Below are 19,149 nucleotides of genomic sequence, written 5' to 3'. Positions count from 1 at the left end.
TCAAGAAATTTGTAATGTTTTGAACAACCCACAATAAAAAATTAAAAAAAAAAAGTATGTTAGCCTTTGTCAGTGAAGGGAAGAGGTGCTTGGGACAAAGGTGACAGAAGACTGGGCATGACCGTTCCAGCTCTTCCCTGGGGAATGACAAGCAGAGCACAAATGGCCTCCACCAGGAAGCTCCTTGCACCCAGTGCTGGTCTTGTGGGCATTCTCGGCTTAGCACGTGCCTGAGTTCCAGACTTCTACCAGGAATTTGGCTAGTGTGCATGGTTTTCACCAACACTTGAAAGACAGTGAGCCAGCCATTCTTTCCTGAGGTGGTAGGAACCTTCCTGAAATCCAAGTTCTCAGATGCCAGCTTTTCCCGCAGGCCTCTCTAAGGATCGCCATTGAAAACCTGCTGTGTTAGCTCTTCTTTTTCTGCTCAGAGTATATAGTTCAGGTAACTAAAGGTTGTTTTAAAAAATCGTAGTTTATTATCGGTAGGCAGGCCTTCTTGAAGCGGTGGTTCATGATAATTGAGCAGAAACTGCCCTGTTGGGTGGCAGTGGGTACCAGTGCACATGAGTTTTGTCCCTGCTCATCTTCTTCCTTTTGATTTTGCTGCAGGGTGTCCTTACATAGCATTCCTTGTGGCCCTTTCGGTGATAGCATCCTCAAATCCTAGGGGAGCAAAAGGGGCACAATGGAGCTGGATATCCCCAGTGGCTGCTTCTGCTGCTTTTAATTAAGAGAGAGAGAGATACTGGGGCTTAAACTCTGGGGTGCTTTAGCAATGGGTACATTACCAACCCTTTTTATTTTGAGACAGGATCTTGCCAAGTTGCTGAGACTGGCCTCAAATTTACAATCCATTTTAAATAAGATAACATTAATTCAAGTGTTATTTTGAATAAATTATCAAATTATGAATATTTATCTTATTTAAGAAGTTTAAAAATGAAAAGTTACCTTCATTACAACTTAAGGTCCTTTTTTGGGGGGTGGGTACTGGGGATTGGACTCAGTGGCAACTTGACCACTGAACCACATCCTCAGCCCTATTTTGTATTGTATTTAGAGATAAGGTCTCACTGAGTTGCTGAGCGCCTCGCTTTTTTTGAGTTCCCAATCCTCCTGCCTCAGCCTCCTGAGCCACTGGGATTACAGGCATGTGTCACCGTGTCTGGCTCAATTTAAGGCTCTTAGTAGGTAAATTGAGGAAACTGAATGACCTGGTACTCCAAGCCTTAAGATCAGAAAATCATCTAAGTAGCTTTTCTTTTCTTTTTTTTTTAAAGAGAGAGAGGGAGAGAGAGAGAATTTTTTAATATTTAGTTTTTAGTTATCGGCGGACACAACATCTTTGTTTGTATGTGGTGCTGAGGATCGAACCCGGGCCGTATGCATGCCAGGCGAGCGTGCTACCGCTTGAGCATGCACATCCCCAGCCCTAAGTAGCTTTTCTAATAATCTCAAAAGAATTACTAAAGTTAAGTAGAAAAGATTTCTCTCTGCATCAACTCTTAGGGGAGAGCAGTTGCTACTAATTAATAACTGATTTCCTTAGGAGCTGGGATTTGGGAATTTTACTTTTGAAGAGAATTACAGATTTTCAAGCCTTTTTGTTAATCGTTCTATTTCACATCTTTCCATTATGAATCGAAATTTGAACTTGAGCTAGAAGGAGTTGAGGGAAGAAAAGACTCAAATTTTTTTCCTGTGCTGGGGATTAAACCCAGGGCCTCATGCATTCTAGGCAAGCTCTCTTTTGCCATGCCACAACTCTAGCCTTTTTAATTTTGTTTTTAAGTAGAATATATAGCTCTGAAGGATACCGACCTACACTTTCTACGTTTCCAACAGCTGACAGTAAATTTTGGGGACCATATTTATAAGTTTGCGTTCTTAGAAACAGTTCAGTGGCTGGCTGTATTGAAAATGTTACTTCCTTTAACATTTGTATCAATACATGATGTCTTCTCACCTTGAATAGTCTTTGGGGCTTGGAGTTTAAGTTAGTTGTAGAGTGCATGCCTAGCATGTGTGAAGCCCTGGGCTCAGTCCATCCCCAGCGCCCAAAACAAAATAAACACCTGTTTTGGACACTTGAGAAAAAATTTTTTTAAAAAACTTTAGTATTATTTTTACCTTATAGTATGGCTGTAATTTCTGATCTCTTAATGTAAAAACCACAGATTAAATCCTATTAAGGGAATTTTTTTATATGCTAGGCAATTGCTCTACCTCTAAGCTACACTGCAAGTCCTGATCTGAGGGATTTTTGAAAAATTCTGAGTTGTGATTTTTTTTTTTAAATTTTTTTTTAGTTGTAGACAGACACAGTACCTTCATTTTATTTGTTTTTATGTGGTGCTGGGGATTGAACCCAGTGCCTCACAGATGGAAGGCAAATGCTCACCAACTGAGCTACAACTCCAGCCCGAGTTATGATTTTTAAAGAAACCTTACTTGACTCTGAGGACTTTTTGAGCTTAGAGTTTTCCCCTCGAACTTAGTTTTTCACTGGCAGAGAACATGCTAGTGTGTTCCAAATGTGCTTGAGTTACTCTATCTAAAGGTGGCGTTGGCATTTCACAATCTCCCTGTTGCAGTTTGTCTGCGCAACTAGAAAAGCTTTACATAAGCTCAGTGGCTGCCCTGTGCCCTGGAGCCAGACCTCCTTTGCAGCAAAGAAGACCTAACGGTATAGTGCACTGGTGAGGTCACTTGAGTTTTAAATAGAGCCTGGCTCTTGAAATAAGGACAGCATGATTTAGGGGAAAGGCCAGAACTTGATCTCCATGGCCTCAGGCACTGGAGCTTCTCCTGGCACCAGAGACCATTATTAGGTCGCATCATAGTGGCTAGGTTTCAGCGCCCATGTTGGCAGTAGGAGAGGTGAGAGCACGGTGGACTGAGGGCTCACCCACAGACCTGCCAGAGCCTCTGCCTGTCTCATAGCCAGTCTGGGGAGTTCTTTGCAGGCCAGTGCTCAGGTTCATGGAAGGGAAGTGGTATAAAGAGCAAAGGAAGTGTCAGGCTAGGGAAGAGGATGTGATAGAGAAGAAATACTTGATATGGGAAGATAAGAAAGAAATGTATGTGTGTTAATAGTGAGAAATACACGAGGAAAAAGTCTTCAGGGCATCCTCAAGTATACCTGCTCACATCTCCCAGCGCATGCACTTGTATCCCAGCTCTTCAGCCTTTTGTCATAACAGATCCCTGTTTGTTTTTTATATTGTTGTTTTGGTTACTGGGGATTGAATTCAGGGCCACCGAGTTGCTTAGCACCTTGCCAGAGCCGAGGCTAGTTTTAAACTCACGATCCTCCTGTCTCAGCCTCTCGAAATGCTGGGATTACAAGTGTGTGCCACCGCACCCGGCACAAATCCCTGTTTTTGGGTAAGGGAACTATGACCATGAGAAGTGGAATGTTTTGCCCCTTGAGTGACAGGCAAGGAATTTTCTTGGCATTTGTGTGGTGGTAGCCATCAGAACTCAGTGTGTGAGCGTTGCCCGAGGAGTGAGCAGCCATGACTATGTGAAGATGATCAGCATCCCTGTTCATCCAGGAAAAGGGATGTTTGCACAGGGCAGGGTGTTGGGGGTGAGGAGACAGGGGTCCTGGAGTGAAAAACATCTCTTCCCTCACTTGTGCTCTGAATTCTTCTAGCAGCACCTTCACACTTATCTGCTGTAGGTATTATAATAGAGAGTCAGTAATGTATCATGAAGAAAACTACTTAAAAAAATACTAATCAGTTCAAGAAATATTTGCATTGCATAACATTTTCTGAATATCTCAAAAATTAGTAAACTACACGTGATGAATTCAAAGACTGAATTGCTTGTAGCACCCTAATAAGTATGATCTGGTTTTTATGTTCTGATTTAATTATCTCTGCATTGGAATTGGTGGCGACAAGCTGGGTGTGGTGGTGCATACTAGTAATCCCTGTGACTCCTGCTGTGGACTTACTACAAAGAAGTTTAAACACAGGCTACAGTTAACAAGTTCAAGGCCAGCCTTGGCAACTTAGTGAGACCCTCTCAAGATAATAAAAAAATGAAAAGGGGCTGGGGATGTAGCTCAGTGGTAAAGTGCCCCTAGGTTTAATTCCCAATATAAAAAGAAGAAAGAAAAACTTGGGACTGACTATAATCATTTTTCCTAAGCATCCCCTATTCCTTTTTAAAAGGCTATAGAAAAGGGGCTGGGGTTGTGGCTCAGTGGTAGAGAGCTTGCCTAGCTAGCATGTGTGAGGCACTGGGATCGATTTTCAGCATCACATATAGATAAAGGTCCATCAACAACTAATAAAATATTAAAAAATAAAAATAAAAGGCTGTAGAAAGAAGGTAAATGACTTGGATGTGGAAAAAAATCTTTGGCATAGCATCCCCCCACAAACACTTTAGTATATATATTATGTAATGTAATTTTACATAGAAGCTATGATCAACACCAGGAACATAACAAGTGGCTAGTTTACCTGGGGGTGAAGAAGAGAGTAGGGAAAAACTGGTTTCATAGGGAATGTATTACCTTGTTTGGGGGGCTTTGGGGGGTAGTGGGGAATTAACCCAGGGGAGCTTTACCACTGAGCACATCCCCAGCCCTTTTTATTTTGAGACAGGTCTCTGCTAAGCTGCTGAGGCTGGCCTTGAACTTGTGATCTGCCTGTCTCAGCCTCCTGTGTGGCTGGATTATAGGCATGTACCACTGCCCCTGGCCTTATCTTGGTTTTTAATACTTTTAGTATATGCCAGGTAGGAGTAGGTGTTCTAGGTGGGGCAGAAGAACAAGCAGCCAGTAAACACAGGCTGGATGAATAATGTGGCCTCAGAATCTGGAAGATAGTAAGAGTGCTGTTAGAAACCTAATGGCTGTGATATCACACAACCAGGTGAAATAAAAAAAGGGAGTGTTAGTGACTTAATGTCTTGACAGTCTTAGGATGGTGAAGACAGAAACCTTTGAAGTTCCTATGTTTATTAAAACATCATCTCTGTTGACTACCTCCAGAAGTACTTGCTCATTTTTCTTGTCCTGTATGTTACTAATCCTATGGACGCTGTCTGTCACAAGTACACATTTCTCCACTTTTTTTTTTTTTTTTGATAGCAGAAATTGAACCCAGGGGTGCTTAACCACTGAGCCACATCCCCCCCTTTTTTTTTAATATTTATTTTTTGTGGTGCTGAGGATCGAACCCAGGTCCCGTCCATGCTAGGCGAGCCCTCTACTGCTGAGCCACAATCCCAGCCCCCATCCCCAGCCCTTTTTATTTTTTGAGATAATGTCTTGCTAAGTTGTTGAGTCTGGCTTTAAGCTTGTGATCCTCTAGCCTCTATCTCCCAAGTTACTGGGATTACTGGTGTGCGCCACCATGCCTGGTAATTCATCTTCTCTTGGCACACCAGCAGAAAAGCCTTCTTGTTTTTCAAAAGTCAACTCAAACTTGACTCAGGTATATTCTCATCCCAAAGGGGTAGGCCTAGGAGTCAGTGGATAGCGCAAATGAAGTTGTCAGTCAGAGAAGCTGAGGAATGTAAGTCATCTATTAGAATCTCTAGGATCATATGTATGTGATGTTACATGAGAAAATTGTATAGGCCTTTTGCAATTAAAATAACAACTTGAGTTGTCATCTAAGAGCTAGACTTGACAGTTCTTCCATAGAACCACATGTGCTGGGCCTGGGTCCTTCTCTGAGGAGGAAGCCAGGGTTTGATTACCTTGATCCAGCTGCATTTTTCCCTTGTTGGTTGCCTGTTCCCCCTCCACTCCCTTCCCTATTCCCACACAGTGTTCTTCTTTTTCTGTTAATCATTTTGATTTACTGTTGTGTTTTAGTCGTATGAAGATGTGACTAACCCAGTTGATATCATCTGTACAGTAACAGCTCTTTATTGTTTTCTTCTCACAGGTGACAGAGCTGAATGAGCCACTGTCCAATGAAGAACGGAACCTGCTCTCTGTGGCTTACAAGAATGTCGTTGGAGCTCGCCGTTCCTCATGGAGGGTCATCAGTAGCATTGAGCAGAAGACATCTGCAGATGGCAACGAGAAGAAGATAGAGATGGTTCGTGCTTACCGGGAGAAAATCGAGAAGGAGCTGGAGGCGGTGTGTCAAGATGTGCTGAGCCTGCTGGACAACTACCTGATCAAGAATTGCAGCGAGACCCAGTACGAGAGCAAGGTGTTCTACCTGAAGATGAAAGGGGACTATTACCGCTACCTGGCTGAAGTAGCCACTGGAGAGAAGCGGGCCACCGTGGTGGAGTCCTCTGAGAAGGCCTACAGCGAAGCCCATGAGATCAGCAAGGAGCACATGCAGCCCACCCACCCCATCCGGTTGGGCCTGGCGCTTAACTACTCCGTGTTCTACTACGAGATCCAGAACGCCCCAGAGCAAGCCTGCCACTTGGCCAAGACCGCCTTTGACGATGCCATTGCCGAGCTCGACACTCTGAACGAGGACTCCTACAAGGACTCCACTCTCATCATGCAGCTCCTCCGTGACAACCTAACGCTCTGGACAAGCGATCAGCAAGACGACGAGGGCGGAGAAGGCAACAATTAAGGCCCCAGGTGGACTGGCAGCGCACGCTGATGCTACTACTGCAGTCTTTATTTTTTTCCCATGAGTTGGGGGTCGGGTGGGGGAGGGAAAGGGAGGGCTGACCTTCCCAGGGAGAAACCCACGACCTGTCCTGTCTTTGATCGCCTCTTTGACGTTTTTGCCAAAATACCACTAGTGGAAAGTCAGGCTAGCTGTGCTGGTATTGGAGTAGCAGTCTCACGGCATATGGACTGTGGTGTAGGTTCATGCAAGTGGAGCTGTCTGTCTTTAATTTAACTTATTGCTAGGTGATAGGTTTTGAGATGAAAAGAAAATGTAAATGGAATGGCCCTCATTCAGTAAGTTCTGTGGTTCCAGTAATGATTTTATGTACATACGCTCTTGTCTTAAGTTTTGGGTACTTTCTCGCTCCTCTGTTTTAGCTGTGCATTTCTTTTGGGGTGTCCTCTACCAGACATGGCATAGTTTAAATCCCAAGCAAACAGACTTGGAGCATGAGGTTTGCTCATCCTACAGTTTAGGCCTGCCCGTTTTCCTCAAGTCTGATTAGTTGACAGTATTAACACTAAATTGCAGTTTACAGTATTTCTACATTACAGCCATATGTGACATCAAGCCATCAATTGTGAATTTTTCTTTGCTGTTTTTTTTGGCTTTACATTCTTCTTTAGCCGTATCTAGGTTGGTTTTGCTGTTCTCTGCCTCCTTGGCTAACAAACGTGCCCTGAGGAGAGTCAAAGCTACTTTAGGTTCGGTTAATAGGTGCTTGGCAGGTGGCTGTGGGATTTCATCCTCCTTTCCTCTTAACAAATCAACAACAGAAGTTATTAATCACTTTAACAGAAACGTTAAGCACCGCAAAAATGGAGGCACTTCAGGTCTGTCTGTCATGTATGGTGTTAGATTCTCCATGACCCCTGCTCCCAGCTGCCTCAGCTCCTTCCTCAGGGATTGCACTGCCATTTGCTCCCCTCTGCACGTGAACTTTCCCCGCTGTACCGGTGCCCACGGCACACGAGTGGCTTGGAGGTTGGATCGTAGAGGCTGGTGGCCTTCAAGAAGGTGTGTGGTGCAGTGTGGAGAGTCAGGTGCTAGAAGCTGAACCTGTAGAGACCCGGCAGGAGGCGCTGCGCCTGCCCAGCCTTCCTCCAGCTCTCCTTCCTGAGGGCAGGCCTGCTGCGGTGGTGAGTGAAGTCACCATGGGGAGTAAGCGCTGAATCCTGTTTGACCAAAATTTTTCCCCTTTTTCTATTCAAGGAAAGCATAGAAGTTGGAGGTTGACCTCTCTGAGTTAGCGCACATTTTGCAATTGAAGGAAACCACAGAGCTGTTTCCACACAGCTGTTCTCAGTTAGCCCTGGGGCCCTCCTTCCCACTGCAGCTTGGTCTCTGTAAACATGACCCATTGCATGTCGCCTGTCCAGTTTTTCTTAGCTTTTTTTTTTTTAAACAAAATCAGTAACCATGTGGACTCCTAGGATGGGTAATGACACCAGAGTTACTTTGTTACTTTATTTTATTTAGGCAAGGAGAGATATGAGTAATGACTGAGGAAAACCTGACATGCTTTTGCTAGACCAAAATCAAGCTTACAATTATGAAATGAGTATGTTTAACAGGACACAGTGACAGTGACAATAGAAGCGTGGTGATGACCGTAGAATCAGTGTGCTCCGTAGTATTGCAGTTTCCCAGCATGATTTTCCTTCGAGGGCCCCTCCTCACCCTGATGGAAGTCCTGACTCACTGAATTCTTCCAAGGAGTTCTAACTCAACAGAGCTTTGTCGCTTTAGTGCCATTACAGGAGCCTGGAGTCATCGCTGTGGATGGAAAACATTTGGGGGAAGGGGCGGGTGGGTCTTTCCCTAATTTTATCTTCATGTCCAGTGAGCAGTGTCATGTCCGTCCTTATCGCATTTGGAAATGATTGACTGGAATTACAAAACCTATTTTTCCTTTAAATTTCAGCTTTGGCTCTGGCTGCGTTTTAGAATAATGCAAGATAAAATCCCTGCAGACAGACAGAGGGCTGGAACTGAAGAGGGACAGGAGACTTGGTGTTACGCAGCTTGAATGGTTTCTTTTCTTTTCTTTATTTTTAAAGAAATGCACTTGCCTATGATACTGTCTCTCCAGTGAAATGATTACTCCTCCATTACTCTATTGATACAATATTGTGCATGCTCGTGTTGTATTTCTATACAGTAGCTTGAAATTTATTAACTTATACTGTAGGTGTTATGTATTCCTATGACAAAAAAAAATTAAGTCTTCAAATTTTTTAAAGTTTTTTTAATTTAATTTTTCCTTTTGGGGGTACAAGTTTGCTCTACCAAATAGTGATCGTAACAAATTGATCTGTTTTGGATGTTGCTATAGTGACATGCAGTTATATATTTTGTTTTTAAGGGGGGGGGCAAAAGAAACACCAGTGTTAGCTTAATCTTAATGTCTGGTGTTTGTCATGGTGAAATTATAACTATTACAGTGTAGGAGAGCACTGACTATGTTCTCCGAATGAGCCTTTGTGCTTTTTGTCATGTTATGCAGTGAACTATTTTTAAGGTCTAATCAGTGATTATTTTTCCAACTCCGTGTTTCTCTAAGGAATTATTTCGCACACGGACCATTCTTAGCAGTTTTCCTCAGTGATGGAATATCATGAATGTGAGTCATTATGTAGCTGTCGTACATTGAGCAAATAAACTTACAGATCTGATGTCCGTGCCATTTAGTTTCATTTAATGTTTTAACTTTTCCTTTGCTTTTGGGGGTATGATTGGAGGTGTGTGAGTTTGGATGGGTTGATGGGGTGTGGGGCGAGACAGCTTCCAGTACAAAGGGCCTGTGTCTGGGAGTCAGACCTGGGCTTAGTGACCTTAAGAAAATCAAGGGTTGATTGAGGGTATGGCTCAGCGGTAGAGCACTTGTCCCTTGCCTAGATGTGCACAAGTCCTGGATTTGATCCCCAGCACTTGAACAAAAAAAGGAAATGGAAATTAGAACACTGTCTGGGCCTCCTAAGTCTGCTTTTTTTTTTTTTGTACTGTGGTTGAACTCGGGTACAAGGCCACTGAGCCACATCCCCAGCCCTGTTTTGTATTTTATTTATAGACAGGGTCTCACTGAGTTGCTTAGTTCCTCACTTTTTGCTGAGGCTGGCTTTGAACTCACGATCCTCCTATCTCAGCCTCTCAAGCTGCTGGGATTACAGGTGTGCACCACCACACCCAGCCCAAATCTCTTGCAAAGTACTGTGTTTGGCTGGGTCCCAAAGGGCCCTTTGGGGATACAACTGGTGAGAAGCACAGGCCCGAGTTTGAATCCTGCTCCTGAGCCCAATAGCCAGGTGCTGCTGGAGGCAGCCGTGTCAGGAGGTACCTGCGAGTGGGAGTATTGTCCATGAGATAAAGCCTTTGCACCTTTCAGGGGGTACGAGTTTCAGCAGAAGGGAAGGGTGGCCTTTACAGTGGAGGGAGACAAGTTTTTTTTTATTTTCTGAGAAACTTTAACTCGCATTTGGTGTGATAAGACCGTGTCAGAGGCCTTTCACTGTACATTGAATGAATTGTCCCTGGGACCACCTGAGTGCCACTGCAAGTATGACTTGGAACTGGCAGTGACTGGGCCTGAGGTCCTACCACACACTGATGCCTGGATTTTGGGCCCTCCCAAGTTTGGTGAGCTAAGCCCGAGCTGCTTCTGGCAGTGCCGGCATGGCCCCTCGGGATGTGCTGAGCAGGATCAGTGTAGGAGCCACTGAGCGTAGAAAGAGAAAGTACAGGCGTGGGCAGGTTTTGAGAGGGTCCCTGAGGCTCTTTGGAAACAAGGGAAAAGGACTTGGAAGTTTCTATCACACCCTGTTCCTTTGTGACACCTGCCTCTTAGGGTTATCATGACTGGAATTTACCCAGAGTATTCCATGAACACTTGGAAATTGTTTTTTGAGGAGGGGGACACTTTGTTGCCCATGCTGGCCTCCTGCTAAGTCAGTGAGACTGCAGGCAGACACTACCATGTCTGGCTGGCCAGTTTTAAGATTTCTTTGATGCAACAGTCCTCAGACTTTCTCAACTCAGAACCCTTTTACATAACTCTGAAGAGCTTTTGTTTGGGGTTGAATCAAAAACTACAAGTTAAAAATATTCATTTGTCTAAAAACAATCACCATTTGTTTCTTGAAAAATAGTTGTTTTCCAAAAAAAAAAAATAGAGGCGTAGCATTGTTTCACAGTTTTATAGGTCAACTGGACTCTGATATCTGATGCTACGTGCAGTGTGTTGTGATACGTTGAAGTATTGGGGGGTGGGTAGTTGGAAAGGATGGCCCTGAAGAGCTGGGTTGAATGGTGGTGTAGAAGAAGGCTAGTAGCTTCTCATGGTTCAGGTGGCACTCATCTGTAATCCAAGCTGCTTAGGAGGCTAAGGCAGGAGGATCGGAGGTTCAAGACCAGTGTGGGCAACTTAGTGAAATCTGTCTCAAAATTCACTAAGGGCAGGGGATGTAGCACAGTGGTAACAGTGCCCCTGGGTTCAGTCCCCAGAACTGCAGAACAACAAACTCATTCTTCAAGCTCTGTGTCCTCGTGCTGAGTGTGTTATAGAATTTTGAAAATAGCCAGTAGGATAAAGCAGTGAGGTAAGGTGACAGGGACAGGAGTGGGTATTAGGGAGTCCCTCAGCCCCCTTGCTTGGGGCATCCGTGGAGCAGAGTTCATCCTGACAACTTTGGGGGTGGAGTAGAGGTCATAAATAAGGAGGTTCAGTGGCAGGAACCTTCCAGCACAGCAGGCATGCTGCAGAGGGCGGGTGCAGTTTCTCTCCAGTCTATTTATGAGCGATGACCACACACACTGGCCTCTGCACGGGTCAACTGAGACTGCACATTGACTCACTCTGGATGATCCGAGTGGCTAAGAATGGCAACTTGGTTTTCAGAGCAAGTTTGGAGAAATAGCTTCTGAAAACTAGCTGTTCTCTATTTCTGGGAGTTGACATTAAGTGGTCACCAACCTGATCAGAGCATTAAAATGTGATATACCTGGCGCTGGAGTTGTAGCTCAGTGGTAGAGAGCTCGCCTCGCATGTTCGAGGCTCTGGGTTTGATCCTCAATACCACATAAAAATAAATAAAATAAAGGTATTGTGTCAAAGTACAACTAAAAAATATTTAAGAAAAAATGTGATATACCAGCCTTGTCCAATGAGCCTGCTGGTATGAATTCACCAAGTCTGGAGTGATGAGACAGGACGGGTTAGATGCAAACCACACCAGCCCTACCTCTAAGGAATTGTGAGTACCTGTGGTCCGGGAGGAGTCTGCAGGAGGAGCGGGCTCTCACAGGCCTCACAAGTGAACAGATTGCCCAGGTTAAGTAAGGTACTGGTTAGGCACTCCTGCCCTACTGCAAGAGAGGAAAGCCAATAGGAATTACTTTGAGGAACATGATTTGGGGGTAGGAATGTTTTTTAATTAGCGGTGTATGCACCTAACAATATAAAAGGGTGCGATGTTGGGGCTGGGGATGTGGCTCAAGCAGTACCACGCTCACCTGGCATGTGCAGAGTGCTGGGTTCGATCCTCAGCACCACATAAAAATAAAATAAAGATGTTGTGTCCACCAAAAACTGAAAAATAAATAAACGGTGCAATGTAAAACAGTTTTTTGTATTCTTGCTAAGAATGTAGTTTTAATTTTTTAATATTTGAGACAGGGTCTTGCTAAGTGGCTGAGACTGATTTCAATTTTTAAAAATTTTCTTATTTACTATATGTATTTTTATTTTTTTACCTTGAACTTTGGATCCTCCTACAAGAAACACAGGTGGTTCACAAACCTTAAAATATTTACTACCTGGCTAATCCTGTGCTGACCCCTGGTTTCCCATTAACTGTCCCACCATGCCTGTGCACATGCCACCCATTCATTGCCCCTTTGTAGTATAACCCTGCTGTCCCCCTCCTGATATGGCTCAGCCTGAGATAGGATTTTTGCTTCTTTTGAGCGCTACTATGGACCAGAAATGTTTGCACAGTGATTTTAAATAAGGATAAATGGGATTTGGTGGCCTCTTGAATTAGAGGATTTAGCCCCATTGGAAGGGGGCAGACTTTTCTTTGTGTTGTGGAACTTGGAAGTCGCCACATGCCATTTACTCCGTGTTCACATTTCTCCTAAAAATAAGGATGGTTTTCTTACGTAACCACCATTACACCAAACAGCAATTCCCTAGTGTATCAGCCCATGTTCAGATTTCCCCACATTGTCCTCAGGATGCATTTGATGGCTCATTCTTCTTTCTTTTTTTATTTTTAACATTTATTTAGTTGTCAGTGGACCTTTATTTACACGAATGCAGTGTTGAGAATCGAACCCAGGGCCTCACACATGCTAGGCGAGCACTCTACCACTAAGCCACAACCCCAGCCCTTGATGACTCATTCTAACACCACTCCCATGTCAAGGAGGATCAATTCAAAATTCATTCGACCTCTTTTATGACATTGACTCTGGGTTGCAAGAGAACAGGCTACTTGATAGTCTCATAGAATGTCCCACACTCTGGGCTTGTCTGTAAGTTTCCTCCTGCCATTCAGTTTGTTTCCTACCCAGTTGGGAAACTTGTCTTGCCAAAGGATTTTTGTTTCTTTTTTTTTTTCTTTCTTGTGGCACTAGGAGGGCTCTGCCACTGAGCCATGCCCGCAGCCCTTTCCCTTGCCGGAGGATGTGGCTCTGTCTTCCAGTCTTCTCCCTGGTTCCTTTGCTGGTCAGCAGCAACCAACACCAAGGCCAACCTAAGCCACAGGGTGAAAGCAGCTCTGAATCATGGGCCAGGAGGACTGAGCCACCCTTGAGAACCATCATGTTTCCTGACTGGTCTGCTAGGCTGGGCTTTGCCTCCTCCCAGTACCTTCCCCCAACCCCCATGGGAAAAGGGAGGTGCTCTATGAGCACTTGCTTTGACTCAGCAAACTGTCCCACATGCTTGGCCTGGTGAGGCCTGGCAATCTACAGCTGTTGTGTCCTGAGCAGGGTGTCGGGTAGGGTGGAGAAACGGTGCCACTCACCATATGTGCCATAGTTATATCAGCAACAGCTGAGTGGATGCCGGCCACCTTCATTCTGGGTCTGGTTAGGGAAGCCTCAGCCATGTGCTAAACTGGTTCTCTCAGGTGGGCACAATGGCGCATGCCTGTAATCTCTGGAGGCTGAGGCAGGAGGATCGCAATTTGAAAGCCACCCTCAGCAACTTAGTAAGACCCTAAACAATTCAGCAAGACAGTCTTAAATTAAAAAAAGAATGAAAGAAAAAAAGGCTGGGGATGTGTGGCTCAGTGCCCCAGGTTCAGTCATCCCCCCGTACAAAACAACAATAACAACCACCAAAAAACCCTGGTTCTTCCAATGACGGACAAATTCTCTTACCTACTACTTTGGCTCTTAGACATCCAAATGCCACTTTTTATTCTAATCTGAAGCAGTATTTTAGGGCTGGGGTCTTAGTGGTTATTTTTGTTTAGTGACACGGGTTGGAACCACAAATGTAGTCAAGCACTATACCACTGAGCTACAATTGCAGCCTCATTTATGTAGTACTGGGGACTGAATTTGGCATTGCACATGGTAGGCAACCCCTTATCACTGAGCTACATTCCCACCTTTTGTTTATGTTTTTTTGGTACCAGGGATTGAACCCACGGGCACTTAAACCACTGGAGCCACATCCCTAGCCCCCCCCCCTTTTTTTTTGAGACAGGGTCTCATTCAGTTGCTGAGGCTGGCTTTGTAATCCTCCTGCCTCAGTTTCCCAAGGCGCTGGGATTACAGGTGAGCGCCATTGCGCTGACCAGCCCGTTTTTCTAGACAGGGTCTCACCAAGTTGATCAGGCTGGCCACTCCTGCCTCAGCCTCCTGAGGCGCTGGGATCCTGTGGCCCACCACATCTGGGTGGTTGTCAGTCTAAAGCCAGATGGGAAAGGTCATATTGGATTGTTAGGGAGCCAAAAGTGACTTCCAAAAAACTGGTGGTGGGTTTTTTATATTATGGTTTGCAAGGTTTTTGCCTCCTGACTTTGAGGACTGCTGTCTCTGGAACATTCCTTATTGGTGTATTGTGGTCCTTCAATGATGAGTTCTAGACTGGAGTGGATAAGGGAGGGGACAAAGTGGAAAAAAAAAATATCCTCCGGTGCTAAATCAGATTACATTAGAAACACAGATGAGATTTTGCAAATAAAGGCTGGGGAAACGGTATGAAGGACAGAAGCTCTGAAGCATTATGAGTGTCCTTTTCCGTGTAATCTCCCTAAATACTGTCTATATCCCAAGACCAATCAGTATGCTAAGTCCCACTGGGGCTGAAGCAAAGAGAGAGAATGATGGCTGCCCCCCGCCCCCCTTATGTAAATGGTGGGAGGGACAAAATGAAGCTCTTGAGCAAACACAAGAGCCCTGGTTCCCCCTAGCACCCAAAAAATGCACGAAAGATGACTGGTCTGACCGCCTGGTCAACTGCAATAATGCTGGTTCGCCGGGCCTGGAGTTGGGAGGGAGGCTTCTGCATCTCTCCAGGTCGAGGTCCCACCCACCCAGGGGCTCCGGCACTACTGCCCTCCACTGCCCCCCGCTGGACACCGCTGGTCACAGCACTCTTCAAGCCTTCACTACTAGGCTGCGCCCTCCAGCCCAGCCCAGCTGGGAGCTCCAACCCGGGGCTTCTCTCTGGGCCCTTCCCCGCCACAGACGCCCGTACCCACGGGCTTCACTGCCTGCGTCTCCCGCGGGCTCGTTTCGCACGGGCAAACCGAGAGTTCCCTCCGCTTCCCCGGCTCCCCAGTAGCTCCGACCCCGCGGGCGGCGCAGGTGCCCGGATGTGAAGCGGGCGGGGCCCGGACCCATCCGTGGCCCCGCCCCTTGAGGCGGCCCCTTCCCTCGCGGGCGTGGCAGGAGCCAATCACAGGTTAGGCTCTTCCCTCACCGCCAATGGCGGGTCTGTTGCTAGGGCTCGGGTTCCTGCTCCACGATCGGCCTGCTCAGCTGCCCCGGAGCTCGATTGGTGCTCGACCTGGCTCTCCCGCCACCGCGGAGCTTTATCCACCCCGCCTTCGCCACCCTCCTTCATTGCCGGAGGAACCGGGTCTGCGGTGTGGAGGGCATCATAACTCCTTAGAGGGCGGTAGTGACCTCCGTGGGCGTTGTCCCTGGAAGGAACCGGTTTGGAAGCGCGGAGTCTGAGGTTCCTGGTGGGGCACCCAGCGTTTTCATCGGATCAGTGGCCCTGTCTCCCGTGCTCCACCCCAGCCCTTTTTATTTATTTATTTTCGATACAGGGTCTCGCTGAGTTGCTGTTTTTCTTCTTACAGATCTCATTCTGAAACAGTCCTAAGACGTCTGCATTATTCCCATCTCGCAGAGGGGGAACCAGGGCTCTGAACACCTTTGACCCCCACCACACACTGTTGGGAGGTATCAGAGGGGCACAGAGACTCGGATCTGACAGTTCCCATCACCTTACACGTTGCCCCCCTCGTGGAGCAGTGAGGTGGGCATACGGGGCACACCTGGTGTCCTGAGGACACTGAGGCCAGCACCCGTCTCTTGCCTGCCTGTCCAGCCTCAGATTGCACACTGTCCTACTAAGTGTTACAGGCCAGTCATCCTCAAGCATGGTGTGCAGGGTCCTCTGCCCAGGTGTACTGGCCAGCCCCATGCTCACGCTTCTAATTGAATGGTGGCCAACCAGGGCCAGGGCTCACCCGCAGAAACCACCTGGAAAGGTGTTAGAAATAGAAGGGAGTGCAGACACCCCAGTCTCTCCCCTCCCCATCTTCCAACATAGAGTTGTATAATTTCATCCCAAAAGGAGGAACAAGTTTCCCACATCACCATCCTACCTGGATGTAAGAATCAGCTTCAGTGTGGCTTCTGTCACTCAGTAATGTTCCATTTTGTGTTGGGGAAGAAAAGCTTAAGAACTCAGGATTTAGATTCCCATCCTACTGTGTTTTGGATCTGTAGCATAACTTCTCAAGTTCCTTAACCTATCAGTTTCCATATCTGTAAAGTGGGAATAATGTGGTCTACATTATAGAAATTCCTAGCATCAACTGGGTACTGTTTCCAGGACCTGTTCTAAAAACATCACCTATTTATTCCTATACAGCTTCATTTTGCAGATGAAGAAACGGAGGCTTATTAACTAGACCGAGATCCAACAGCTAGAAAGTGGCTGAGTGGAAATTTGAACTCAGGCAGGCTGATATTGCTGTCCACAGCGTATCCATGATCCTCTGCTGCCTCTTAGTGGCCTAGGCTTGCTATGAGGAGTCAGTCAGCTAAGGAGTGATGGGCAGCTAGCCGGTGTCCAGTACGTGGCAGTTGTGAATAGTAGCAGACACAGTGATTCACACGCCCTGCAGCAAAGATGTGCCAGGGCAAGGCAGGGGCCCAGGATCTCAGCCTTGGCTTCCGGGCCCTGCAAAAGCCGAATCAGACTGGCAGCCAAGACAGTGAGCAGGGGACATGCTGTCAGGCTTGAAGGCCCCTAAGGAAGAATGGGACCAAAGGCATGGCGGGGTGGGACGGGGGTGGCGTCAGTATTTTCCAAGACTGGGCCTCCTGCTCCCATTTCTGCTGACCCTGCCAAGCCCAGAAGCTGGACAAAGATTCTGGAAGGTTCTGGAGTGAGCACTCTGGGATGTCTGGGGTCTTTCTCTGAAGGAGCACCAGGGGGCAGTCACTTACTATATCTGGGCATGGGGGCAGGGTGATTAGAATGCCTAGCCCTAGGGCATTCTGCAGGGGCCAGTCTCAGGACCTGCTTTGGCACCGCTCCAGCCTGGTTCACATGGGCCATGATCCAAAACTTCCTGCTTGAAAGGAGCCAGGACAGTCCAAGAGGTCTGAGTACCCAGGCCTGTGGCTTTCCTGCTGGGGATCACTTACTCTTCCTCCAGAACCACTCATTCAACCCAGAGGTACCAGACCTGGGGCTCCAGGACCCCTGTTGAAGGGTCAATCCTGCAGGCACTCCTAGGGTTCAAGGCTGTCAGGCTGACAGGCCTTGAGCAGAGGCTCTCCAGGGGTTTCAAAGACAAAGTTGGGGGTGGGAGGCAGAGAGGGGAGGGCCTCAAAAAGGGAGGGGTCTTGGTGAAGTGAAGAAGGTGGGGGTTCAGAGATGGGAGAACTCCAAGAAAGGGGGTTCAGTGTGCTAGAGGGGGCTTGATGTAGGGAGGGAGTGGGGATGGGGTTAAGTAAGGGTGATGGGAATCAGAGGGGTCAGGAGTGGAGGATGGCCGCTCTGAAGGTGCCCAGCGGGGGTAGGAGGGTAGGAGGGCTGAAAGGGTAGAGAACCCAGGGAGGAAGGGGGCTCCTGGGGGAGAGGACTCAGAGGCCTCTTTGTCATCCATCCACCTGATTAAGTGATCAGCCTCCTGTCCTCGGTTTCCCCAGCCTGAACACAGGGGTCCTCCTACCATCCCTGAGAGGAGTTGCAGAGACCCATCTTGTGCAGGTGGGCGGATGTGGCGAGACAGGGGTCCCAGGCCCTTGTGGTCCTGCATGGCGCTGTCTCATTTCCTTGGCCGCCCCTGGGACCTTGGCTTTCCTACCATTGTTAGGGGACAATCCAACTTTTGTGATTGCTGCTTGATTCCCACCCTGCCGGGACTGACAACCCAGACAGACAGGAGGCGGGAGGCCAAGCCCAGGGCAAGACTGGCCCAAGCCCAGGTGTGGCCCTGCCTGGTGCTTATCCCTGAACCTCTCAATTTACTCCTCATCCCAGACCTTGGCAGGTTCTGTCCTGTTCAGCCCCAGGGCCAGGGTGGGGCAGACTTCCTGGCACAGAGGCAAGGCTGCCTGTGCTCTCTGGTAGACAGGGCAGCATGACCTGCTGGGCTGGACAGAAGGGTGTGAGGGGCCATCGTGCTGTGGGGACACCCCAGGGCTGCTCTCCAGATGTGATCTTCCTCTCTGGGCTGAGGGTGGGAGCCCTGGCTGGGCATGGACCTCCCCTGCTGGCTGGTCAATGAGGCTCTCCCACCTTATACATCCCTGCTCAAGGTCACCCAGCCAGTTTTCATTCCAGACCTGACCCTTCTTGGTGAGCCCGGGATTCCTTGCATTTTGATATTGCCAACTCTTCCAGCACCAATGGGAAGTGGACAGAACTGTCTCTTCTCAGAAGCCCATGAGGACACAGCGCATCCTCGGGAGGCACAGTGATGCACACAGTGAGGTCTGGAGTCACCTGGCGGCGTGGAAGTGGGGAGGAGAGTCCCACCCCTGGCTCAGAGGCTCCTGCAGGTGTGGAGTGATTTCTGCTCACATGTGGGTTTTCCTCTTGGAAGCCTGTGCCCCCTCAGGGCTGGCACTTGGGGCATCCGCCAATAGAACACACACAGGGCACAAGTGGCTGGGTAGAACAGTGGGTGGGGACACTACGCTGGGCATTCCACACCCCAGGAAGAGGCTTCGGGACCACGTGGCCTGCTCTGCCCTGATCTGCTGGACAATCCTGGGCAAGTACAGCCCCTGCTGTGCCTCGCATTCTCCTCTGTGTGCTGAGGGG

The 19,149-nt window shown here is 47.5% G+C and overlaps 1 protein-coding gene across 1 annotated transcript in view; it reads left to right on the top strand.

Annotated features, from left to right (window-relative positions):
• Positions 1-9,295, top strand: part of Ywhag (tyrosine 3-monooxygenase/tryptophan 5-monooxygenase activation protein gamma) — a 34,083-nt gene extending 24,788 nt beyond the window's left edge. Inside the window, exon 2 of the mRNA XM_027952901.2 lies at positions 5,919-9,295. Within this exon, the coding sequence (XP_027808702.1) occupies positions 5,919-6,575 (657 nt within the window). The 3' untranslated portion in view covers positions 6,576-9,295. The remainder of the gene's footprint in view (positions 1-5,918) is intronic.
• Positions 9,296-19,149: the final 9,854 nt, after the last annotated feature.

Source organism: Marmota flaviventris, chromosome 19, assembly GCF_047511675.1.
Source record: "Marmota flaviventris isolate mMarFla1 chromosome 19, mMarFla1.hap1, whole genome shotgun sequence".
Taxonomy (NCBI): domain Eukaryota; kingdom Metazoa; phylum Chordata; class Mammalia; order Rodentia; family Sciuridae; genus Marmota; species Marmota flaviventris.
Note: the sequence above shows the minus strand (reverse complement) of the source record. Positions and strands in the feature narration are given on the sequence as shown.